General features: G+C 47.4%; 1 protein-coding gene across 4 annotated transcripts; it reads left to right on the top strand.

Moving 5' to 3' along the window:
- The first annotated feature begins 3,790 nt into the window (after positions 1 to 3,790).
- On the top strand, positions 3,791 to 23,107 carry GATA3 (GATA binding protein 3). Of its 4 annotated transcripts, none has more exons than XM_021531054.3 (5): positions 3,791 to 4,240; positions 6,821 to 7,357; positions 10,266 to 10,408; positions 15,812 to 15,937; positions 21,678 to 23,107. In XM_021531054.3, exons 1-5 carry the CDS (start codon positions 4,000 to 4,002, stop codon positions 21,960 to 21,962), a joined length of 1,332 nt encoding a protein of 443 aa, XP_021386729.1. In that variant the 5' UTR covers positions 3,791 to 3,999; the 3' UTR covers positions 21,963 to 23,107. The 4 variants fall into 4 exon arrangements, with proteins under 4 accessions (XP_021386729.1, XP_021386728.1, XP_077639812.1 ...); XM_021531053.3 differs by having other exon boundaries at positions 10,263 to 10,408; XM_077783686.1 differs by having other exon boundaries at positions 21,686 to 21,851.
- The last annotated feature ends 2,480 nt before the right edge of the window (positions 23,108 to 25,587 follow it).

Below are 25,587 nucleotides of genomic sequence, written 5' to 3'. Positions count from 1 at the left end.
GCCGGAGGGGCAGCCCGGAAAGTGCCTCAGGACAGACAGACAGACAGACAGACAGACAGACCGCGCCGTTCTCCCCCTCCGTTTCCTCCTTCTGGTGCGCCCCCAATTCCCGGAGTACGGAAAGGAGGGGACACCCCGCGGGGTAAAACCTTGCAGGCAAAGCGACTCCTCTGAGGGGAGAGAGGAAACACGAGATTTCCCGGAGTGGGTTAAAGCCCCCGGCTCGGGGAGAGCCATGAGCATCCCCCTCCTCTCTCCCCCTTCCCCCTAATGGGCTGCAGGGAGCGGTTCCCATTGCCCCGGGCTCCTCGCTCGGTCCCGGCGGCGTCGGCGAGGCTGGACAGCTCGGGGAGCACCGAGCCCGATCCCCGGACAGTTCTGGGTGGGGGCGACCTGTCACCCCCTGTCCACGCTCCTCGGCGCTCCCCACCCGGCACATTTCCACGGATCCCCCCTGGATGGGCCGTGGGTGCTTCACGGCTCTTGTGCGCTGATCGGTTTCTTTTTTTCTTTTTAAAAATATCTATGTGTATGCTCAGAGCGCATCTTTCACGCGTGAAACCTCTGTCCCCACACCCAACAGCGAGGGGCTGCACCGAGGGTTGAAATTCGGGCTTAAAACGGGCGTCCTCGAGGATGCGAACCATCCATCCATCCATCCATCCATCCATCCATCCATCCATCCATCCATCCATCCATCCATCCATCCATCCATCCATCCATGCCTCCGACGGGAGGCTTGGCTCTGCTCTCTGCTGCCCGTCCAGGAGAGGAGCCGGCTCCCGGCCTCAGGGTGAGCCCAGCCCGGTCTCGCTGACCGGAGGCGGCCCCGGAGCTGCGGAGCCTCGGGTTTTAACGGGACCCCGGTACAGAAACTCCGGAGAGCCGCTCCCTCCGCGCCGGGGTGATGCGCTCCGGCCGGCGTGCGGAGCAGGCAGTGAGTGGCTGCTTCTAGGGCTTTTAAAAGAATTTAATATTATCCTTCCCCCCGCTTCCTCCATCATCCTAGCCATTTCTTTCTTTCTTTCTTTCTTTCTTTCTTTCTTTCTTTCTTTCTTTCTTTCTTTCTTTCTTTCTTTCTTTCTTTCTTTCTTTCTTTCTTTCTTTCTTTCTTTCTTTCTTTCTTTCTTTCTTTCTTTCTTTCTTTCTTTCTTTCTTTCTTTCTTTCTTTCTTTCTTTCTTTCTTTCTTTCTTTCTTTCTTTCTTTCTTTCTTTCTTTCTTTCTTTCTTTCTTTCTTTCTTTCTTTCTTTCTTTCTTTCTTTCTTTCTTTCTTTCTTTCTTTCTTCCTTCTTTACTTCTTTCCTTCCTTTCTTTCATTTCCTTTCTCTCATTTCTTTCCTTTCTCTCTCTCTTTCTCTCCTTCTTTCTCTCTTCCCTTCTTCCCTTTCCCCCCTCATCTTTCCTTTCTCTCCACGCCTTTTGTGTGTCTCTTTCTCCCCATCCTCTGTCCCTGGTTCTCCCCTGTCCCCCTGTCCCTGTCCCTCTCCTCCTGTCCCTGACTGTTCCTGTCCCGCTGTCCCTGTCCCTGTCCCTGTCCCGCTGTCCCTATCCTTGTCTCTGTCTTCCTGTCCCTGTCCCTGTCCTGTCCCTGTACCTGTCCCTGTCGCTGTTCCTGTCACTGTCCCTGCCCCTGTCCTGCTGTCCCTGTCGCTGTCCCCGTGTCTGTGTCCCTGTCCCGCTGTCCTGCTGTCCCTGTCGCTGTCCGTGTCCCTGTCCCTGTCCCTCTCCGTATCCCTGTCCCTATCCCCCTGTCCCTGTCCGTGTCCCTGTCCCTTTCGCTGTCCCTGTCCCTGTCCCTATCCCCCTGTCCCTGTCCGTGTCCCTGTCCGTGTCCCTGTCCCTATCGCTGTCCCTGTCCCTGTCCCTGTCCCTGTCCCTGTCCCTGTCCCTGTCCCGTGTCCCTGTCCGTGTCCCTGTCCCTGTCCCTGTCCCTGTCCCTGTCCCTGTCCCTGTCCCTGTCCCTGTCCCTGTCCCGTGTCCCTGTCCGTGTCCCTGTCCCGTGTCCCTGTCCCGTGTCCCGTCCCGTCCCGCCGGGATGACCCCGGGGTGCCGCTAGGGGATGCCCTGGCTCAACGCAGCGCCCGGCGCGGCCGCCGGCCCGCGGGCCCGCAACCAATCAGCGCCGCCGGGGGCCGGCGGGGCGCGGGCCCGCAGCCAATCAGCACCGCCCGAGGCCGGCGCCCCAGTTCCTGCTCGCCGCCTATTGGTCGAGCCCGCAGGGGGGGCGGGGCCGGGCGCGGCGCCCGGGGGTCCGGCCGGAGCCGCCGGCGCTTCCTGAGGGAGGGGGGAAAACCCCTGAGCCCCCTCGGCCCCCTCAGACCGCGTGTGCGCGCTTGGCCGCTGCCGTGTCCCTTATACCCTTAAATACAGCAATATTCAAATCCTATCCGAGCCGCGCCGCTGCACGAGGCAGCTTTATCCCGGTGGGGACCCCCCGGTCCTGCACCTGCCCGCACACCCCTGCTCCGGGGGGCTCCCAGCCCGCGGGCATCCCGCACCCCGTCCCCGCCATGCCCATCTCTCCGGGCTGGCCACTCTCAGAGTTCCCGGGACAGCGGGAAAACTTAATTTCCCCCTTAAAACAAAACCAGTAGAAAGTTTTCAAAAATAAAATGAAGAAGGGTGTGAGGGTGTGTGGTGGAGGGGATTTGAAGAGAAGTTTGTTGCCGGGGGGTTCCCGCGGGGGCGGCCGGAGCTGTCCCCGCTCAGGCTCCGCCTCCCCCGGCTTATGACACTGGAACCTCCTTAAGTTGCGTCTCGCCACAGCTGTCTGTAAGCACTGAGCCGGCTGGCGCCATCCTGCTCCTTTCAGAAAGAATGCCTTCCCTGTAAAAAAAAAAAAAAAAAAAAGGAGAAAGAAAGGAAAAAAAAAAAGAAAGAAAAAAAAAAAAAGAGAGGGAGAGAGAGGAGGAAAAAAAAAAGTAGGGAAAAAAAAAATAGTGCGACCGAGCACAATCTGATCTGATCAAGCACTTTCAGCTTCATCCCTCCTGGGTCACATACTGCTTCTCCACCAAGGTTTGTGCGGATTTTTTTGAGCAACTTGTCGCTTTTAAAATTTTTTCTTTTTACTCCCTCTCCCCACCCGCCTTTTCTCCTCGCTCCTTCCTTTCACCCCCACTCTCTTCTCCCATCGCTTTGCCCCCTTCCCTCCCTTCTCTTTTCCCCCCGTTCCCCCCTTTCTCAGTTGCATAATAATTAATGAGCAATCAAAGTGACTCTGGGCTGCGCAGCAGCGAATGGCACAAGTTCTCACCGGCTTAAGCCACTGGAGCTTCTCAGGTGCAAATGGAACAAATAAAAAATTAAACAAACAACCGCGACGAACAAAAAAAAAAAAAAAAAAAAAAGAAAAAAGAAAAGCCAAAAAAACCCCAAACCCAAGGAAAAGTAAGAGCTGGGCGGCAGGAGCGCGGTGGGAGCTGCTGGGCTCCGTTCCGAGCCGGGAGAGAGCGAAAGAGAAAGAGGCGCTGGGAGAGGTGGGTCCAGGGCAGAGCAGGCGCTTCCCAGGGATGGCTGCCGAGGGATGGGATGGGTTTGCTCCTGCCTAAAAAGTCAGGTGCTAAAGTTCAGAACTTCTCAAGTACGTTTCTCTCCCTGCCTCTCCCTCTCTCTCTCTCTCTGCTCCTTCCCTTTCCTCTTTCTCGTTACAGGTGATCAAAGAAGAGAAACATCTGCAACAGAGCGGAAGAAACGAGGGGATCTCGCTTCGTAGAGAAATTTTTCCCCCGAGATTTTTTTTTGTTTTCCCTTTTTTTTCTCCCTTTTTATTTTATTATTTCCTTTTTTTTTTTTTTTTTTTTTTGGAATCGATCGTTTATCACCATTCCCCCAACTCCCTCCACTTTAAACCAAACCTAACCTGAAACATCCCCAAACTCGCCGAGCACTTCTTTTCCCCGCCCTGCATAACTCCGGCAGCGTCTCCCGCTCCGATCTCAAGCCCTCCGCGCCTTGCTGAGGAGGAGGAGGAGGAGGAAGAGCAGCGAGCGCGGAAGATGGAGGTCTCCACGGACCAGCCGCGGTGGGTGAGCCACCACCACCCGGCCGTGCTCAATGGGCAGCACCCGGACTCGCATCACCCCTCGCTTGGCCATACCTACATGGACCCCACGCAGTATCCTCTGGCCGAGGAAGTGGATGTACTTTTTAATATCGACGGACAAGGCAACCCCGTCCCGCCGTATTACGGCAACTCCGTGAGAGCCACGGTGCAGCGATACCCCACGGCCCACCACGGTGAGTGCCCCGCCGAGCCCCGGCTCCCACCCGCTCCTGCCCCGGTGCCGGTGGCTCCGCGCTGCCCCGAGCCCCCCGCTGCCGTCGGGCAGACCCTCTCCTGCCGCCGGGGAAACTACGTCACGGGTGGATTTTGGGGTTGGCTTATTGGAAAGAAATAAAAATTTAGGCTTCCTTCCTTCCTTTCTTTCTTTCACTTTCTATTTTTTTTTATTTTTATTCCTTTTTCTCTTCTTTCTCTTCTTTCTCTTCTTTCTTTCTTTCTTTCTTTCTTTCTCTCTTTCTCTCTTTCTCTCTTTCTCTCTTTCTCTCTTTCTCTCTCTCTTTCATCCTCTCTTTTTATCTCACATCTTCTTTCCCTCTTGCTCGCCTTCCTTCTCTTTCTTTCTTTTTCATCTTCCTCTTGTCCCCTTCTCTTTCGCTGTGGTTTCTCCCCCCTCTCTTTAATTGGGTTAACAGTTAGTGTTTTCATACTGTGTTTAGTTTTTGCACGATTAAGCTGCTCTGGCGAAGCAAAGCAAGCTGGAGAGCAGGGGTGTGAAAATGACCCCGCTGTCCTCACGCTTGGGCTATTTAATTCGCACTTGGTGAGCTTGTTAGGCTTGGTACAAAACTTTTGCACACATACCCAGGGCAGCATCATGGCGGGGGTTTAAAATAAGAAAGAAACTAAAAAAAATATAGCCCGTAGTGTAATTAGGTATCAGACCTGGTGAGTTGTCCTGAGGGTCCTGCAGGAAGGCAGTGATCCACAGTGTGAATCTTGTTCCTGGGTCACAGCTCTTAGAAAGGAGGTGAAATACCTGGGGCCGATGGGGCCCAGGTCTACGGAGGGATGAGTACTTTGGTGCCATCTTTTACGAAGAAGTGGAGAGATTCAGTATAAACAGCTGGAGTTTACCTGGGTGGCTTAGAAAATAATGAAAATAAAATTAAAAAAAAAAGGGGGGAAAAAAGGAGGGAAAAGAACAGGCGGTGGTTTGTGAAGCCGGACAGTGATCTCTGTCGTGGGAAAATCTAAATCCCCGAGGTTTGCAGTGGAAATAACCCCAAAATCATGGAGAAAATGGGATGAGCGGAGTGGAGATGGAGCCGAGCGGGTTGAGGAGGCTGCTCCCAGCCCTCAGCAACTTGTTGAGTGTGAGCCTGCATTAGGCTCCGCTCAGTAACTGCATTGTTCTGCTATTAGTCCCTTTAAAACAATTATTTTTAAGGATCAGCAGCCTTTGTCCTTTCTTTCTTTACTTCCCTTTTAATTTCTTTTTTTTCCCAATATATCAGCAGAAAGTGGAAATGCGGTCTTTCTGATCTAGCCTGAATATTATTTACTATGCTACTTCCTGGAGAAGATAATGAATCTTGACCCTTTCTATTCGTATAACCCACCTTCTCTTCCTTTTGAGCAGCGACTTTCAGTATTGTTCACGAGTGCTTGGTATGGTGAAAACCAGTTTGGAGCTTTTCTAGACACATAGAAGCTCCCCATGCAAACATATGTGTCCACTCTATAACTATCTGTGGTTCTCTAAATCCGTGTTTGCATCTCTCCTTCTGTACATTTAGCAATCTCTATACACATATCACAATGCCTACAGAGGTTAAGGATCTCTAGGTGTCAGAGACTGTCTAGGGCTTTATTATCAGACACAAACTTGCTTCCTTCCAATTGAATAACTGTGTTTTCCATCTTGCAGCCATTCGCTCAAGTTGCTGTGGATTTGGGTAGATTTAATTCTTAGGATGTATTTTTTTTTGGTATTTGTTTAGCAAGGGCCGAAAATAATTAAAAAATACTAGGTGCAATCCCTTAGGAACATTTATAACCAAAGAGAAAAATATTCAACTGCAGAAATCTAGTGGAATTTTTTTTCCCACAAAGTCCAGGTCTGTATTTTAAAAGACAAGTGAAGTGTCCCTTGTCACAAAAAGGATGTGGAGCGTTTCTTTTGAGGCAGTTGGTACCCTCTGCGTGTACCATATCATCGTGAAAAGACCTTTAACATTTTTGTACAGTCTCATGGAAGAAGAAAAGACAAACTGAGTGGTTTGCAAAGTTTATCAGCCCTGTTGCAAAGGTTATTATCATGTTTGTGGGCATTTTCTGGTCTTCTTCGTTTGACCAGAGAATTCCCAGGGTTTATAGCTCACAGTTCTGTTCGGGAAATAATTTTCTAGCTAAGAAAAAAAAAATTTCTGCAGTCGGGACTTGGCAATTTCACGCAGGATCTTTGCTTCAAAATCTTCGTGGGATTGCCTGGAAAACGGACAGAGTGAAGCAGAGCTCGCCAAATCCCGTGTCACAGGGCTGGCACCCTGCTTGGAGGGTCTCGACCCCAAAACCTGTTCCTCAACAGGACGGGAGCTGCCACCCCGTGCTCCTGCAGCTTTTAGAATTTAATCTTTTATGAAGAACGGGGTTTCTCATCAGGTGTAATTTTCCTTGCTCCCCCCGGCATGCTGAGCGCTTTGGGAAGGACGAGGGGTGGTGGTGGGGGAAGCACGTCCCGGGACCCCCACGGGGGACTTTGCCAGGGTGGCAGAGGGATGTGACCGATGTGTCTCCGTGTTTTCTCCGAGCAGGGAGCCAGGTGTGCCGCCCCCCGCTGCTGCACGGCTCGCTGCCCTGGCTGGACGGGAGCAAGGCGCTGAGCAGCCATCACAGCGCTTCCCCCTGGAACCTCAGCCCCTTCTCCAAGACCTCCATCCATCACAGCTCACCGGGACCCCTTTCCGTCTACCCACCCGCCTCCTCTTCCACTTTATCCGCCGGCCACTCCAGCCCGCACCTTTTCACCTTCCCGCCGACCCCTCCTAAAGATGTGTCCCCGGATCCGTCCATCTCCACCCCTGGCTCCACCGGCTCCACCCGGCAGGACGAGAAGGAATGCATCAAATACCAGGTGTCCCTGGCCGATACCATGAAGCTGGAGTCCTCTCACTCTCGGAGCAGCATGGCCTCTTTAGGAGGAGCCACCTCCTCCGCTCATCACCCCATCACTACCTACCCACCGTATGTCCCAGAATATGGCTCTGGACTTTTTCCCCCCAGTAGCCTCTTAGGAGGATCTCCAACCGGGTTTGGGTGTAAATCGCGACCAAAAGCACGGTCAAGCACAGGTAGGGCTTTTGGCTTCTTCATTCCCGCTGCTCGGGAGAGGAAGCTGTGGTGGGGGAAAAGTGGGGGGCAAAGGGATGGGGCTGACTCCTCGCTCCCCCCGCACGCCAAGGACATGTGCTCAAGCATCCGTGTGATGAGCAGCAGGCGTTGAAGCCCTCGTGGGGGACGCACACGACACTTCACCTTCCTCACAGGTTGATCTGCTAGGTTTATAACCAAATTCCCCCTTGTCCAACTCTGACTGGGGATAGAAACAGGCCCAGGAACTCAAACCACCCACCCGGTGCTGCGGGGCTCCAATCCCGGGGGCGACCCGGCCCCTCCAGTGCCCACGGTGCGCTCAGCTGCGGCGCCCGGGGAGGAAGCGAAACCGAGGGAACCGCAGCATTAGTGATCTCTCTGTATTTTAATAATGGTGCTAAATCCCGGCCAACTTCCCCCGCCTGCCCTCCGCCTCGCTCTTCCCAGGGCCTCTTCCCATGCGGCTCCCGGGGATGCGGAGAGGGTTTTCCCCGGGGCGCTGCGAAGAGTTCGCCCACGCAGCCCCCATCCCCAGCCAGCTCCGTGCCAGGGAGTTTGGATCACCCACAAGGAGAGTCCCCAAAATTGTCCCCCTGTCCGCCTTTCCCGGGGGGAGCTGGAGGGCCCCAGCTCTGTGCGCACCCCGCGGAATGGGGTGCGAGAGGCTGCGCGGCTCCGGCTCCCGGCGCCTGCACACACCGGGCTCGGACGCTTGTGTGCACGGAGGGGTGGGAGTGAGCCGAGGGGAGTGTGTTTGTGTGCAGAGGAAAGGGCGATTAGTCAAAACTCTTTTTCCCCCTTTTATTTTTTTTTTTTCTCTCTATTTTGTTTTTCCGAGGAGGCTGCTGCGGGGTTGCCTGGCATGAATGAGATCAGTTTTCAGGGTTTTTCCAGGGTGACATTTACTCTGTCTGTCTGAGCAGGGACTGTCTCTATTTAGCTGATATGTTTGAGCTAATCCAATTATTTTCAGACTGCTGCACGCGACAGTTGCATTGTTTATCCAGCGCCAGGAACTTTAATAGAGTCCGGATGCGGTTAGAGTGACAAAAAACCCAGACCTGTATGTTTTGTACATGAAAGCAGGAGAGAGAGAGAGATGGGGTGAAACAAAAGAGAGGGACAGAGAGTCAAACATCCCGGGAGCGGCTGCCCCGTTTAACCGGAGGGGAACAAAACGACCTGGGTATTAACGGGACGGACTCCCCGCCTGGCCCCAGTACGGACCGGGGGCTGTGTCCGGGGTAGGGACCGGTTTATTGTCGCTCCGGGCGGTGTTGAGCATCCCCCGGCCGCTTCGGCGCCCGCCGAGCCGCAGCTCCCGCCGGGGCACCCACCGGCTGCGCGGTATTTTCAAACCGTCTCGGCCCCCCTCCACCCTCCCCTCTTGTTTTCCTTTTGCCACTTTCTGTTACTTTACCTTCTTGAAAGACATCTGCGGTTCGTGATAAACCAAACCCAGCAGCAACACCTATTTTTTTTTCTTTCTCTTATTTTTTTCCCCTTTAGAAGTTGATCTTAGCAAGCTAGGACCTCTCAGACAAAGAGGGTTAGAGCTGGAGAAAAAAGGAGGAAGGGGGTGATTTTGCAGGATAAAAGAGGGAGAGACGGCTGCAAATGTCTTTTTGTTGTTGTTGTAGTTGTTGGGGAGGTGTGAGAGAAGAGGGGTTCAGTGCGAAGGCTCTGGAAAGACGGTTGCCGTTTGTGGTTAGAGCACGGATGCCTCTTGCTCGAAGGCAGCACGGGCTGGGGCAGCGGGGAGCCGGCTCTGTGCTGGGCTGGCTCTGCTCTGCTCTGCCCGGCTGAGGTCTGCCACTGCTCTCAGGTGGGCCACGGCTGACCTTAGGTACAAAAAAACTTCCCCCACTAAACCAAAGACGCGGCAAATACCCCCTCAACCCTCTGAAAGTAGCTGGGAGGCAGGGTCTGCACCCTCCCAGTTCCTTCCTCCAAGATGGGAACTGGTGGGCTGGGGGAGATCTCCTGCTGCAACAGCCAGGGAGAGGATAAAGAGGTGCCCAACAAGAAGAAGAAGGAGGGAAAGAACTTATGAGGCAGGCTTGGGGCTGTTTGCTATCTCGGATAGCCAGGATGGACCACCAGGCTGCAAATGTGATGGGAAAACCAGAGGGTTTTCTGAAAATTTTGGGTGGTGGAAGCTTAATTTCAAATTAATCAATAGCAGATATTTGTCGGAGTTGTTATGTACTGGCTGGAGCTGGGGAGATGTTTTGCGATGGGGATACTTGATGTGGTTTGACCTGAGGCCAGAGGAAGAGCCCTCCAGGCTCATGAGTGCCCCTGGGAGTGGAAGAGTGCTCAAGGAGTGACACTGGGGTCCTCATACACATCAGAAAGGGAGTCATGGACTTAAACTCTGTATCCATTATTTTGGATGTAGAGGGCTGGAGGCTTCTTGCAAAGCCTGCCAAGGTTTTTCCAGTGCCTATGGAAACATGGGGTCTCCAGACTTGTAGAAGCCCTTAATCCAAAGGTGAGGGGAAATTGTCAGCTTCCCCTTCTCCTCCAAAGAGACTTGTGGGAGGAGTGAGAGCTTCTCTGGGGAGCCCTTTGAGCCACCGTGGCAATCGGGTTGTCACTGTCACCATCCCTGCCCTGCTGCTGGGACACAGGCCTGATGCTGCCTGTGGAGCGGCGCTGGGGAGGGGAACAGGATCAGAGCCCACCAGACTGTGCCAGGGACATTGTCCACTCATGGCTTTGGACCCTTGCTTGGAAATCCTGAGCTTGGGGGGGACTGGCAGGGTCTGGCATGGCTGGGTCTCTTGGGAGGTTGTGGGGTTTTTTTGGGAAGGGAGGGCTTTCCCCAGCCCCTTTTATCTCTGTTTTCCCTAAGTGAACCATGTGCTCTCTTGTTTCCAGAAGGCAGGGAGTGTGTAAATTGTGGGGCTACCTCAACCCCTCTGTGGAGAAGAGACGGCACTGGGCACTATTTGTGTAACGCCTGTGGACTCTACCACAAAATGAACGGGCAGAACCGGCCCCTGATCAAACCCAAGAGAAGACTGGTGAGTCTCCTTCTATTTTATTCTTTCTTCTTCTTCTTCTTCTTCTTCTTCAACTTTTGCTTTCTATCTGCTGCTCAGGATGACAGGGAACCTCAGCCAGTCCCACTGGTCCCACTGTGTCAGAGGGCTGGGAGGGAGAGATGTTTGCAGAGATGGGCCCAGCTGCTGTGGGCCTCAGTCATCTGATCCTCTTGCAAACTGCAAAACAGGTTTAAAAATCAATATCCAGGGCTTCTTGCAAACCAGAATGGAGTTTTCAATTCCACACGGTGCTTCTGGATGGTGACCCGATGAAAATGATGTGTTCCAAGCCCTAAGGGCAGGATAAAAATTTCCTAGTGTCCAAAGAGATTATCAGGAATACAGGGTTTCTCCTGGGCTCTCCAAACTTCTGCCCTCCCTTTCTTAATGTGTCACCATCCCCCTTGGCTGGTGGTGTCATGGAGAAGGGACCCAAACTTGATCCCGAGCATCACTGGGGCTTCAGACAGACATTGGTCCTGCAAAAAACTGCAACCATCAGGTCCTGGTGCCACTGGTGCATGGTGTGGTCATTTATATCTGTGCCATCTGGGTCTCAAAAGCTGGCACAAGGACACGAGGCAGAGAGGATGGTGAGTGTACAAAGCCAAGCATGTGCCCAGGCTACAGAAACTGGAGGAAGACAAAATGAGTGGGTAAATGTTTGAAATAATAGTTACAAAGCTGGTGACTGTTCTAAGCACAGGCAATACGTTACAGCATCCCCAGCGATCTGTTCATGAATTTCCCTCGAAGACACAAAAAGGTCTGGAAGCTGTGGGCATGGATTGTAAATGTGTTAAAGTGTATTTGGCAAATAATCAGGCAGACCACAAGGGGAAAAAATATATCAAGCAGGGCAAAAAATTATGGTCCCTGCTTGGGAAGTTATTGAATGTTTCGAATCAAGACACATTGGGTTTTGTCAGGATTGAAGAGGTGGAAGGGCTCCTGCGGGCTGTCTAAAATGTGGAGGAAAAGTGGCTCTCAACTCTCTGTGGAATTTCTGAGCTGATGGATGGATCTGGCCAGTTTGGTGAGGCTTGTGCCCAGCATGGCCAGACCCTGCAGGCAGGACAGAGCTGGTTCATTTGTGTTCCCCTTGAAGGTCCTCACAGCTCTTAGGTCAGGATCAGCTTCCTTACCTGTGAGACACCCATAAAACTGTATCAGCTTTGTTCCCTCTGTCTCTGGGAAGCATTTGCAGGGTACCTTCCCAGGAAGGGCTATGCTGTGAGGGACACCAGCAATAACTCTGTCTGGCCATGTGAGTTTTGGGGAAGATGTGGGTTTGCTTCTCTACCCCGCCAAACTTCCTGTGTGTGAAACCTCTCCATGCCCTCCTATACGGGCTTTTCCCATATAGGAAAATGTTTGTCTTTCGCATTTTTCATAGCCTTGTTAGAAAAGAGGAAAAGCTTTCTAGGGAGGGAAGTACAGGCTGGAATTTTGATTTTTTTAGGCAGCTTTCTTGTTCTCTTCTCCTCCTCCCCCCAGCCCTTCTGTCTTAAACACACAGCCCTCGTTTTCTTTATTTTTTTTTCCTCGTTCTCTCTCTATGTGTAAGGTTAACTTCCTAGGAAAAAGCTGCCGGATATCTGAGCCCTGGAGATAACTCCTAAACAACAGCTCCGTTTCCCCAGTCCAAACACACAGGAGCTTGAGCATATCCAAACAAGCAGAGGGGGAGGCAGAATAGGAAAGCGGCTGGAAGAGGGGGAGAGCTTTCAAAAAGTGTCTGATGGAACCACGAAAGAATGTCCCGAGTCACCCTGAGCCCGGCACATGTAAAATGAACTATATAAATAAATACATAGTAAAAGGTCATTCTTGGGGGAAAAAAAAAGAGGAAGAAAGAAAAGAAGTAAAGAGAGACTTTGTCTTGTATTATCGCTCCAATCTTTGGGTATTTTAGTTAAAGTTACAAAAAGTTGCCCGTCTCTAAATGTGGCCTTTGCTAAATGTGAAATTTGATTTTTCTACTTCCTCTACCCCACCAACTCCCCACCCCTGGCACTGCCTGGGAAAAAGAAAAAAAAATAGAGAAATGTCCCTGATGCTGTTTGCACCTATATTAATTTTCCTTGCTAACCTCTGAAAAAAAATTAGTCAGAAGGCACCAGAGCTGGGCTTGCATTTGCATTTTCTGTGCCTGGATGTGGACATGCATGTAGCTGTGGCTTGACTGGATCACTCCTGCTGTGAAGGCAGGCAGGTTGGGCAAGACTGTGGATGGAGGCTCAGGGTGGGGATCCAGCTCCTTCCCTCTGCCACAAGTTTCCTGCGTGACCTTGGGCTGGTTTCATAGGCTCTGATCACAGCTGCACTGAAACTAATGATAGGATTTGATGGGTGGGAGAGAGGAGGCAAAGAAATTCTTATATGCTGAGAACCCAGCCCAAGCCTTGTTAAATTCAATGGGCGCCTTTGTGAGGGTGCCCTTTAGGTGACAGGGATGAGGTCTTGCCAGCTGAGGGGACTCAGACAGCTCTGCTTCTTCTCGAGAGGGAAGGTGAAAGACCTGGAGATGCTGGCAGAGGGATCAAAAACAGGCAGGTGGTACCACACCATCACTGCCTGAAAAGTCTTCAGCCCTCCTGGAGGCCTTTCCCGTCCCTGTCACAGGCAGTGGCAGCCCCACTGCTGCTGAGATAAAATCTTCCTTTAGTTTTTCTCCCATTCCCTGGTCATGCAGATGCAGAGCTCTCCGTTTCCATGTCAAGCCAAGCTGGTTTTGGAAGGATTACAGCCAATTTCTCAGCAGGCCCATACACAGGCAATCTTATTTTAGGAAAATGATGCTTGGAGCTTTGTGGGTAAATGCAGACACTGAAAGTGCCCCTTAATTAAGCATCTTTATTAGTACTTGGTTCCTCCAACCTCCTCAATTTCACCTTTTCATCACTGCTAGCGCTTGTGAAGCTGTGCCTTTGCTCACCAGCAGCTGTGCCATGGGCTGTGGCCTTATAGATGATATGGGGCAGCTAATTAGTCATCCCATTACTGACATGGCCAGGCCGAGTGGTTGATTAGCGTCAGTGGATGCCATTGCTGGGAGCTTTACAATAGCGTTATTATTCATTGTTTCCTGCCTGCTGCCTGTGTCTCCGGTAGAAGTTGGTACAGCATAAAAGGTGCAGCCAGGGACTGAAAGAGCTTAAAATACTCAGCTAATGATGCTGAATTTTTGCAAGTGAAACACAGTAGTTGGAAATAGTTTAAGAGAAGACAGTAGATGTTGTGATTTATTTGCTTATTTAATGTCAAAATGTGTTTGAAGGCAGCTAGGTGGTGACCAGGCGTGTCTTTTGAACGCGCTTGCTGTAAGAGAAATTACGGCGAGCGCTGTGTAGAAACCCCAAATATCTTCAAAGGAGATGTTTCCCCTGTGTGGGTTGAGCCAAATATCACTGGTTTTTAGAAATTTCCTTAGGCTTGATTTTTGGGTCTGATAAAGCAAAGCTGTCACCAAGAGACTCAATCCAGCCTCGTGCCCCTCCAAGCCACGCATGCCGAGTGTCGGGAGTTGGGGGCCAGAGAGCTTCAGACTCTTCTCCAACTCTTTAGTGAGAACCTGGCTTTGCAAGCTGTTGTCTCCATGCTGCCTTTGGAGCACATTCCTTATTTCATTATCCTGGTGATTTTGAAGGGAGCCCAGTTTGGGTCCATGGCGTGTTCAGGAGATGCGCGTGCATCAGTTTGGGGCTCTGCTCTTCATGGTGGGATGTTTCATCTTCTCTGCTGGTCCTGGGATTTTTTCAAATCCCATGTGCTGTCCCCAGCTCCTGCTTGTCAGCAGCACAGAGAAGTCAGCTAAAGGCCTCCTTGGGACTGGCTTGGTTCAGAGTGGTTTATGGTCAGGCAAAATGGAACTATCCCTACGGGCAGCCTGAGAGAGCCACTCGCTGTCAGATCAGCCACTTTGTGATGCTTCCTAGTGCTCATGGACATTGTCTTATTTATTTTTTAGACAGTCTTTTTTGGCTAATTAAAAGAAAAAAAAATCCTTCCCTATCTAAAGCAAAACCAACCCGTCCTCTCTCCACCTACGCCGCATTCAATTATGATTAAAATTGCAACATGACCTAACAAGAGTTGGTATTAATGCTAAGGCTGTGCCAGTGTCCATGTTTGCATTTTGGGTTTGTTGTACGGTATCCAAAGATGTGGTATTTTCTTTTTTTTTTTTTTTTTAAATGTTGGATGTGCTACAGTGTGCGGCTGTGTGGGGTGAGGGGTAAATTTGAAACAGTAAGAGCACAAAGGAAAGCATTAAAGGCTCAGTTCTGCAAGGTGCCAAGCATTGCTATGATCTGGCAAATCGCTTAAGCACATGTTTTAACTTTAAGCACATGAGCAGTTCCATTGAAAGCAACGCATTGGGATGAAATCAGAGCTCTGGGACCATGTCATATTGATGAAGAATAGATAGGATGGGGATCTAAAGGTTTTTTTTTTAGGAGCTGTAGGCATTTGCACACACGCAAACCCACATACGCACTCACACAGCAGTCTGAAAACTCCTGTTCCTCCTTCAGAGGCAGAAGGACAATTTGTTTGCTAAAGTTACAGTTTTTAAATGATAAGTACGAACTTATGCATGTGAAAGAAGAACAGCTTTACTAAATTTGACTTTGCTAAGTCATTATCGCAGCTAACAAAAAAAGCTTCTGTATACACTTTGCCACGTAGGTTTTCTTCTTGTTCCTACCCTTTTATAAAATGGTAAATTCTTCTTTCAGGCTTGTTACCGATCCTTAAATAAACATGAAAGTTTGGGCAGAGAAAAGGGTGTAATTAAAAAGTTGGGATTCTTGCTCTTTGCCACAGTGTTATTTCCGATCTGGAGCCTGCCTCCTTTGAAGCTGAGCTGAGTTTACGGGACCGGGCTGTGCTTGCGGTCGGGCCGGGCGAGCAGCTGCCCACCCGGGTCTCACCCGGCGCTCGCTGGAGCCAGAGTGACTCATGCCCTTGACTCCAACAATTGCCAGTTCAGGCCCTGACTGCAGAATTAGACCCCTGGGGGGTCTGGGAGAATTAAGATGGAAAGACATGTTGGCATTTAAATAACATTTTCCCCTCTGGAATGGGCTGTGCCAGCGCTACTAATTTTGATGAGTTCTATCAGAGGTTTAGTACTCACTTTTAGGATGCCCTTTGGCACCTGATTCAGTTCACATATAATTTGGGATTAAAGTACCTTGGGGATTTTTTTCCCAATTATTATTTGTTCTCACAAGTCAGTTTCTGGAGGCCTCTGCTGATGTGCGTCAGTCTTGCAGGGTTGATGTTTTCTTTCTCAGAAACTTTGCTGATTGCATTTTTTTTATTTTAACATGGGTGTTTTTCTCTTCCTCTCTTCTCTTTCCCTCCTTCCCACAGTCTGCAGCCAGGAGGGCGGGCACGTCCTGTGCAAACTGTCAGACCACCACTACCACCCTGTGGAGGAGAAATGCCAACGGCGATCCCGTCTGTAATGCCTGTGGGCTCTACTACAAGCTGCACAATGTAAGTGTGACTGTAATACTCAATAATGGGGCCTCAGCTTTGGTGCTCAATGGTCCAAACTCTTCCTTAACTTGAGGATTTCCAGTCTCTGGCAGTGCCGAGACCTCTGTTATCCCTTTGGGGACCTTGGGGTTTGGAGCGATGAGTCGTCAGCCTTTCCTACGTGGCCTATCCAGGTTGGGAAGGTATAAAACAAGGCTGTCCATGGGTAATGTTAGAGCTTTTCTTTGCCTGAGCCAAGAAAGGAGAGGTACGTCAACACAGAGACGTTATCTGCTGCTGACTGGGCTCAGAGAGTTGGAAAAGACAACACACTGTCCTGCAAGCTGGTACCCTTCCTATGTGTAGCTTGGTTCCTCCAGAAAATACAAACTCTGGAAAAAAGGAAATACGTGCCAGATCATTCTTGGGTTTGTGGCTGCCTTTGTCCTGTCCCCAAAGATGATTTATTTAGGCTCTGTGTTTGTGCTGGTTGATGCAAACGAATCCCAAACCAAAAAAGGACTTGATTTAGTTAGCGGGTTGCAGAGTCTGCTTAACCTGTGATGTGAATTTCAAAGCATCTGTCATGGAGTGGAAGGAGAAATGAAATGAAATGGCTGGCAGATTTAATCTAATATCTCCATGCAAAGCCAGCTTGCAGGAACCAGGGATATGTGCCCCAGGGAAAGAGCTAAAGGGGTCTGAAAAGTCTTCTACTGAATAATGCTGCTAATAAAGGAGACTTAAGGCTACTCCTGTTCCTCTCATTCCACATATGGCATTAGAATAATTATTATGTCAAAAGAAGGAAAAGACTTGCAATTTCTCTGCTTTGATATAATTTTTCTTCCACTAGTGGTTGATTGTTTTGTGTTTGGTTTGGAAATCTGGGACTATGTTTTGCCCTTATGTCCACCCATGGAAACACATCAAAGATGTATCGGGTTTCATGGGGCATCCAACCCTTGTGGCATCTCAGTCCCTTCCAATTGTTATTGCAAAGTGTTTGGTTTCTTAGGATGAGTAAATAAGTTTGGATTAAGTAGGAAAAAAACCCAACAAGCAACCAGGCTAATTTTTCACCTGTTTCATGGAGGCATCTCTCTTGGAAAAAGGGAAAATGTGTTTACCTTTTAGTGGGCAGGTGTCTTAGCACGCTTTGAGTCTCATGTAGCAAGTAAAGCTTGTCATCAAACTCTCAGTGTGATCACTGCAAACACACTGGGTTGGACCCAGAGTGAAACTCTCAGAATATCATGAGAAAATATTCTGTTTGCTATTTCCTTGGAAAGAAGGGATCAAGGTCAGCCAGCTTCGCTGAGCAGGGGATCTATGCTCATGCTCTGTTTCCATTTTGGCCTTGTAACTACCAGTGGTAGGACTTAAATAATATAATTTGGGAAACCTCTAAGGAGCTGCTCCTCCTGTAGCCAGCAAAGCCCTTTGAAGAAAATAGGCCCTTCTCAGGTGGTGCTGGTGGATGCCTGTTGTTTCAATGGGGCGACTTCTATCCTTGAAGACAGCGTAGTTCCTCCCCATGCCTGCAAAAGATGGCAGGATGATGAGTTATGATGTGTCTACTTCCATTGTAGACATCTGACTGTAGAAATCCCCTCTTGAAGTGTTCAGGATGGTGTCTTAGTGCTGAGGTTCTCCAGAAATGTGCCTGCAAGAACACATCCTTTTCTTTTTCGCACTAACATTGCAAACCTACTTGGCCTGAATTGACCTTTAGATCCAGTGTTTAGGGAAACACCGATCCAGCTGTGAAATTTGTGACATGGGGCAGGCCTTGAGCACATTGGAACCATTTTCATATTCATTAAAAACACCAACAGCTGCTTAAAAGCTCAGCACAGCTACTTACCAAAGTCAAGTAGTATCTTGCCTTATGAGCAACGCCATTAATGGATCCTGCTTAAATAAAACCCCCAGAGGACTGAGCTCCTGTGTGCAACAAAATAACCAGGCAATAGTACTAAAATCTAGATATGAGTGGGTAGATCCTTTTGGTTTTTTTTTTTTTTTTTCATTTTCTTAAAGTACTTACCAAAGTATTTAGTATTTAGTGAAGTATTTACTAAAGTATGTAGTTATGACTGTGGTGAGAAGTGTGGTCTTGCTCCTTGTGTGTGTATTATCTCCTGATTTCCATCAAGAGAGGGGTCAGAAATAGAGAGGCTGATTGTAGCATGTCCCTCCCAAGCAGCTGTCAGCATGGATGTTGTGCCAGTGCCAGTGGAAGGTCTTTGGATGCTTGGAAGTTGACTTAACCCTGTTTCAGGCTAGGCTGTAGCAAATTCCTGTCTGCTGTTTTATCCACCCCCACTCCCCATTTTTTCTTTTCTTTGGATTTAATGAAATTTTCTGGGACCTTAACATCATTAGGATATTTTAATGGATTGATCTGCAGTTGAAACTTACACAGATTTTATGTCCACACTGGGAACGATTGCAGTGAAAAGGCTAATTTTTTTTGCATGGTGTTAATTTTTTCATGGAGCTATATCAGTTTGTTTTACTGTTGATTCCCACAGCTTAAGCAAACCTATTTGTCAGTAGGATATAAGCAATAATCATAATAGTCTTGGGGTGCATTTAGTGAAGCTGTTGGCATTCCTCCCACTGACTTCAACAAGAGCTGGCTCCATTAACACCAGTATTAACAATGAGTAATATTTCACATTGATACGGTGCCTTTCATCCTGTGGCATCCCAGAGTGCTTTCTACGATACAGCCAGCCTGGAAGATTAACCCAACGTTGTAATGACTATGTCTGAAGGATAAATCCACTTCAGTGACAGGACCTTATTGAGGTCAATGGCAAAATCCCATTGTCTTCAGTCAGAGCAAGATCAGACCTATAATGGTTAAGACTATCCCCTGGATTTGATCTGTTGAATATGAGATTCTCATCCTTGTTACTTTAGTCCTTAGAAGTGGGATGAGCCTTCCCACACTTCAGGAGTGGGTGGGGGTATACCTTGCTGGAGGTGCACAGCAGGCTGTCCGGGGCCCATAGAACTGAGTGATTTGCCATTATTTTTGGTAAAATTCATCAGAAAAGTCCCCTTTCACAATACCCTAAAGCAGGCCTGTGTGTCCCGAGAGCAGAGCAGTCAGTATTTTGCATATGATAAAACAAAGAGCATAATTCCTGCCCATAATTAATTGGCTCCATCTGAAATTAATGGATTTCATATACATGCGTTGGGCTGGTTTAATTTTAATTTAGCATGTGTTTGTCATTTTTATCAGAATGAATTTTCACGGAGAAGGTCTTCCCTCCGGGTCTTTAATTTCTCTACCCCAGAAAGAGAGATGGGTCCTTGGCTTTGATGTTTTGGGGACCACTTTTACCCTGCTGTGACTGGTCTTTGAAGTCACTGGAAAAAAATTTCCAGCTTGCTGCTTTGATTGTGCTGGTTCCTGACATTTATCTGAGTCTTTATCTGTTTGGCTCTCGGGTTAGTTACCTGCTCCGAGTGTGAGACCATTTGCACTGGGATGATGTGGCCAGCCAACAGCTTGGATGGCAGCTCTGACCCCAGCTCTGGGGCTGGCCATGGCTTTGTCACCTTCCTGACACACAGCTGGTGTTCCCATCCTTGAATTTCATATCAAATTGTGGCCTGGACCATCCTGTTCTTAGGGATTGAGTGAAACAGGAGAATGTTGCTTTGGGGAAGTGTTCACTGTCTTGTGGGACATGACATCAAGGAAGGGCCAGGACCCTGTGCTTTTTCCAAGACCCAGAACAGCCCCAGTCCCACCACCAGGCTTATGTCACTTTGCCACAACCAGCTCCCAAGCTTGAAATTTTGCTGCTTCAACTGGAAATTGGTTCTGGCTGCCCCTGAGCCTTTGTGTTGTGACCCAGATCCTCATTTGAAGCTGGTGGGGAAGCGGCTGTGTGTGCTTCCCTAAATCCCTATTAAAAACTTAAAACAGTCCAGGCAAAGCTTTCCAGTCCCAGTCTGGAGCAAAGGGCCATCCTTGTGTGTGCATCCTCATTGCCTCAGTGAGGACAGAAAGCCAGGGGAGCAAGTTATGTTGTGTTTGGAACCAACAACACTTTAAACTTTGCTTGTTGCTGTCACAGGGCTGTTGTTGGGCTGCTCATGGGCAGATTCTTCTTTCCTGCCTTTAGCTGTTGGCAAGCAGGGCTGCTCTCTCCAGCTCCCTTTATCCAGAGACAGAGGAATCAGCCTTTTGTTCACCCATTTTTAGGTGAGGTGAAGGCTCTTGTCACTTCTGGTATCAAGAGCCTGGGGTCACAAGTTCAGACTGGAATGACAAACCAGAGATGAGCCTGGTCCTTCCTCTCCCCTTAATTCCATCTTTACATGTAGCAGGGACCTATTTTGTCCTGGACTCCCTGGGGAGAGGAATCCAGGAATGATTCTTATGCTGTGAAAAGGGACTAGAAAGGGGCTGAGGAGCAACAAGTGAAACTTTGCTGTGATCTGGAAGAAGGGAATGCTTTGTTCCTTGTGCTGATTTAAGGTCTTATGGACAAAGAGTTGCTCAGGTCCTTTGCAGGAACATCTTTTCATTGTCCTTCACAGCAGATCCTGGTGCAGGATCCATTTTTTCTGACTTTTGTAGAATGTCCATCAGCACCATCATGTACTCACATTTATTATAAAAATGGTTCTGCCTCAGGGTGATTTACTGCCTTCTGCTATAGGTGAAATCCTGCAAAGGAGCCAGAGCAAGACCCATTTACATCCTCAAACCCAGATTTTTAAGGTTGTTTAGGGACATTGGAGGCATAAATCCCTTCCCAAGTGTAGTTTGTGGGAATTTCATGTCACCTGTGCTAGTGCATGTTGTGATGCTGACTCTCTACGCAGTATAGGATCATAAAATCATGGAATATTCTGGTTTGGAAGAAACCCACTGGAATTATCAAAGTCCAACCCCTGGCCCTGCACAGGACAGCCTTAAGTAATAAGAATAATAAGAATTTCTTACAGCGTGTCCAACAGATCTTTTGCTACCATTTCGTAACCCTGATGGATGCATGGATGATCATATCTGTTGTGTAGTTTCAGCAGGAGAATTTAATGTTTATTTTTCCTACAGATACGTTTGTATGCATGTAGAAAATGCCTTCCTGGTCAGCACAGATACCTGTTTCAGCCTCCCTAAAAAAACCTGGAAGCCTTTAGAAATCAAATCAGATTAGCTAAAGAAAACGAGAAAGGATGATCAGAGCAAAATCTTTGGAAAGAAGAAAAATAAGACAAAATCCTGTCCATTTTGTGAAGAGCTGCCCAGCTTCCTAATGGAGCTGTGAAAGCCTGAGACCCCTCACAGCACAGAAATGCCAGCAGTTCTTGCTGCTAATGGTTTTAGATGAGACAGGAAGCCTCAGGGTGAGACGGTGTCTGTGGGGAATATTTCCAGGAGGTAATGATTGGTTTCATACCTAAACACAATGCAATTACCTAATGTGCAGATAGTTGAAATTTTTCAGCTGCTGTGAATTATTCCTGTGTTTTCCTCCTGTGTGGCTCTGCCAGCAATTTTCTGTTGTCTTGTCTTCAGAAATTTAAACTGAGCTTGGGATTTCCTGGAGGGATCTGAATTTTGGGATGGAAATGGAGAGGCTGGGTAGCACATGGTGTGTACAGGGGAAGAGGGGGTCTGTGACCAGCTGGTCCTGCTGGGCTGGGGCATGGGGTACATGGATCCCGTGGTGATTTGGGGAGAAGGGATGGAAGCACAAAAAAATAATTGATTTTTGTTTAGATTAACAGACCCCTGACTATGAAGAAAGAAGGAATTCAGACCAGAAACCGAAAGATGTCTAGCAAATCCAAAAAGTGCAAAAAGGTCCATGACAACCTTGAAGACTTTCCCAAGAGCAGCTCTTTTAACCCCGCCGCCCTCTCCAGACACATGTCCTCCATCAGCCACATTTCACCTTTCAGTCACTCCAGCCACATGCTGACCACACCGACACCGATGCATCCTCCATCCAGCCTCTCCTTCGGACCTCACCACCCCTCCAGCATGGTCACTGCCATGGGTTAGCAAGAGACTCCCCTGCTGAATGCTTACAGTCTCAAAATGAGATTTACTTTATATACTACTTGCATTTTTGCAGGCGTGTGGTTATGGGTCTGACGTCCCGAATCAAATGGGAGAGGGAAAAAAAAAAAGAATTAAAAAAAAATTAAAAAAAAAAAGTTATTTGAAGGCATAAGAGAGAGAGAGAAAAAAATTTAAAAATGCAGAAAAAAACGACAAAAAGAACAAAAAAGCAAAAAAAAAAGAAAAAAGATAAAAAAGTAAAAAAAAAAGTTTTAAAAAAGTGATGTTTGCCACTTTTTAAAGGAACTCACTATGGCGTCTATGTATTCTTATCCACTGAATCTGGATACCATTTGTGAATAAGCCATTCAGAACTTGCATTCCCTATTGGACAGGATCTCTAGTGCTGTGAAAAAATAAAATAAAATAAAATAAAAAACGCTGAACATTGCATATAACTTATATTGTAAGAAATACTGTACATTTGAGGAAGACTTTATTGCATCTGAGGAGCTGTAAAGAAAAAGGCATGAAGGACTCCGAGAGAATTTTTTTAAAGGAAAAGAAAAAAAAAAGAAGATGGGAGGACAATTTAAAAACCAGAAAAACAAACAATGCAGACCAAGAGGAAACGCGGTCTTATGAACAAATGGACCAACTGCCAGTCATGTCTTCTCCTTGTATTTTATTTTTATTTTGGTTTTTATTTTGGTTAGTTTTTATTTTGGTTCCTTTTTTTTTTTTCGTTTCCGGGGAGGGGGAGGGGGCTGGCTAGAACGGTTTTGATGATGCATTAACTAACTAACTAACTAAATAACTAAATAACTAAAACCTGTAGGGAGATCATTCATTTTGGGCCACGGGCCTTTTACATAGGAGGTACCAATGGTGTCAGGCAATCAGTGTTAACATGCGGACATTGCCAACAAGGGGGTTTCAGATAGCCATTCTCCAGGTCTATGCGCATTGTGAACAAGTTCCTGTAATTGTTGTTTGTATGTATAATTCAACGCACCAAAATAAGGAAGATGTAGATTTATTTCATCCTATTATACAGACTGAATGGTTGTACAAATTTATTTACTGCTAGTGATAAGACCTGCTTTTTTGTTTTGTTTTGTTTTGTTTTCATATTTTTTCCTCTTTTTTTTTTTTTTTTGAGAATAAACTAGATTAAATTCTGTTGACTTAACAGTGTTTTGTGCTTGGGGGTGGGAAAAGGAATATTTTTCTTTCTTTATTAATTTTTCTTAGCATTTGTTTGGATTGTATTTATTACATAGTTACCACGGGTACGGGAATGTCTGTCTCTGCGCTCATGCTGACAGCCAAAGCAATGTTTGCAGTGGCTTGATAAAAAAAAAAAGATAAATCACAGAACAAAGGAAAAAAACCCTCAAAAATAAATGGACTGCATGTTAGTGTAACCCCACTGTCCAGTGTGTGCTCCCTGTCCCTTGAATTGCAGCCCAGCCACTGCCCCTGTGTGATTTCAGGCTCCCAGGTGGGATGGGTCCCTTTGGGTCTCAGGCAACCATGACAAAAGTGGTGTTGAGGACAATTTGGGGCTGGGATAAGTGCAAAGGTACAGCAGGGTCCTCATTATCCCAGTTGCTTTTGAAAAAAGCAAAGGTTTTGGAGAGGAGCTGGAAAAGCACATTCTGCTCTCTCTCATTGAGTACTCAGTGACAGATCAAATAAGCAACAGTTGAGATGTTGATGTGAAATCAGGATGGACCAGGTCTGTCCTTCTCTTGGAGGAATAGGCAGAATCCATTATGAAAGGCTGGATTTGATAAGAGAAGAAAAATAAAAAAAATTCAAAGGCCATTAGCCAGTCTCATCCTGCAAGAACTCTCTTTGAAACAGTGCAATTTTAATATTATTATTGATAACAGCTGAGTTTGGCTTTTATTGTTTAATTTCTGGTTGTTTAATCCTTAGGAATCCATCCTTCTTTTAGTTTTCAGAGTTTACTAATCCAGCTTCTTTATACTATCATAAGAGTTGAGAATTCACCTTCCAAATGAAGGGTTAAACTTCTTATCAAACCACTCCATTTGCTGGAGATTTAAGCTCAGTGTGATAAGACAGAGGTTACCAAGGCTGTGAGAAAATGCTTGAAAAATCCCAAACAAAAATACAACCCCCAAATGTAGAAAACCTCAACAGACGTGACCGGCAAATTATTTTTATATTTTTAATGCTGAGTGAAATATTTCACCCAGAAATATGTGCAGTCCTGCCTGTCAATGCCAGGTGGATGGAAAAATATCATCCTATCTGTCACAGCTGTTTGAAGCCACTTTTCTCTCGGGTGATCTCTGGAGGGAGGGGTAACAGTGGCGTGGTCTAATCTGCTGCTGCTGCAGGATGGTTCACACACGCGAGGGTGTTGCATGTAAGGAATAAAACATTTCAAAACTTTCAGGATGATTATACAGAGGTCAGAGAGTTGATGATTTGGGAATGGGGGAGGAAGGGCAGAGGGTTGACCTTTATTTGGGCTCTTTCTCTCCTGTTTCAAAGTGAACCTGGTTAAAGTATGTCTACCGTAAAGGAAGATTTGGCAGATGGAAGCAGAACAGGCAGTAATCGTTTTGTAATGTTGTTTATTCTTTCCTTTCTTCTCTGTTGACAAAAATATGTAAAAAAAAAAAAAAATTAGAACAAATGGTACACATTTAGAATCTTATGTTCATCACCTTTCTACTTTCTCAATGAATACTTTAAGCATAAAGACTAAATGTTGAAATAAAACAGAGTGAAGAATTACCGAGATGCAAATGGAGATCTTGTTGGCTCCTAATTAATCATCTGTGAACTATAAAGCTATTTTCAATTAGCCTGACAAATCAAAGGAAATAATCATCTTTGCTGTTATTAAGCTTGAGAGATTATTATTTTTTAATTCGTAATGCTACAACCTTTCCCTCCTTTCGTTCATAAACAGATTGCAGTTGGACTAAAATATTGATTCCAGGATCTCAGCAATGGCAAAAATTAGAGGCGGATTTGCATGGCAGATTTTTGCAGTCGGCAATTATTGTGGTTTTTTCCATTTTCTTTAGATGGAACTAGCTCCTGAGTTTCTCTCTCTAACCCTTTTTTCCTCAAAAGTTCTTGAAATACGTTCTTGCAGTTTCCTTCTGATGTTGTTTCACAGGTCTTGAGGGCATTGAGTGAAATGAAGCAGGATTGGGGCCAGACCAGAGAATGAGCATCCTGTAAAGGACACAAATGGAGACACTCTGTCTGCATATACTCTAGGAAATATATACATTTTGTCTAGAGACTTCTTACATCAATTATCTTACATTTCAATGTCAGGAGGAGGATGAACAGAATCCCTAAGATCACATCCCCCCAGCTACCACATAAGATGCTAAAGTAACATTAGTGTTCTATCAATTTCTCAATTTTTATTTTTTTTAAATTGTATTCTCTTTGAGCAGATTTTAATATCTTGAAGGGTTTTGTTTGTGTGTTTTGTTTGCTTGGGTGGACTTTTATTCCTTCTTTTCTTTGCTTTGATGACTAAAATCTGGTTTACAGAGCAGGCTGAGAGCTGTTATTCTTGGGCAAACACCTTGTGAATGGCCACTCTACCTTTCTTCATTGCTGA

Source organism: Lonchura striata, chromosome 5, assembly GCF_046129695.1.
Source record: "Lonchura striata isolate bLonStr1 chromosome 5, bLonStr1.mat, whole genome shotgun sequence".
Taxonomy (NCBI): Eukaryota; Metazoa; Chordata; class Aves; order Passeriformes; family Estrildidae; genus Lonchura; species Lonchura striata.
Note: the sequence above shows the minus strand (reverse complement) of the source record. Positions and strands in the feature narration are given on the sequence as shown.

What these genes read in the sequence shown, in the direction of transcription:
- GATA3 (XM_021531053.3), top strand. Translation starts at nt 4,000, where the DNA reads ATGGAGGTCTCCACGGACCAGCCGCGGTGGGTGAGCCACCACCACCCG. An exon ending in ATACCCCACGGCCCACCACG is followed by an intron (nt 4,241 to 6,820) that starts GTGAGTGCCCCG and finishes TTCTCCGAGCAG; the next exon opens with GGAGCCAGGTGTGCCGCCCC. An exon ending in TCAAACCCAAGAGAAGACTG is followed by an intron (nt 10,409 to 15,811) that starts GTGAGTCTCCTT and finishes TCCTTCCCACAG; the next exon opens with TCTGCAGCCAGGAGGGCGGG.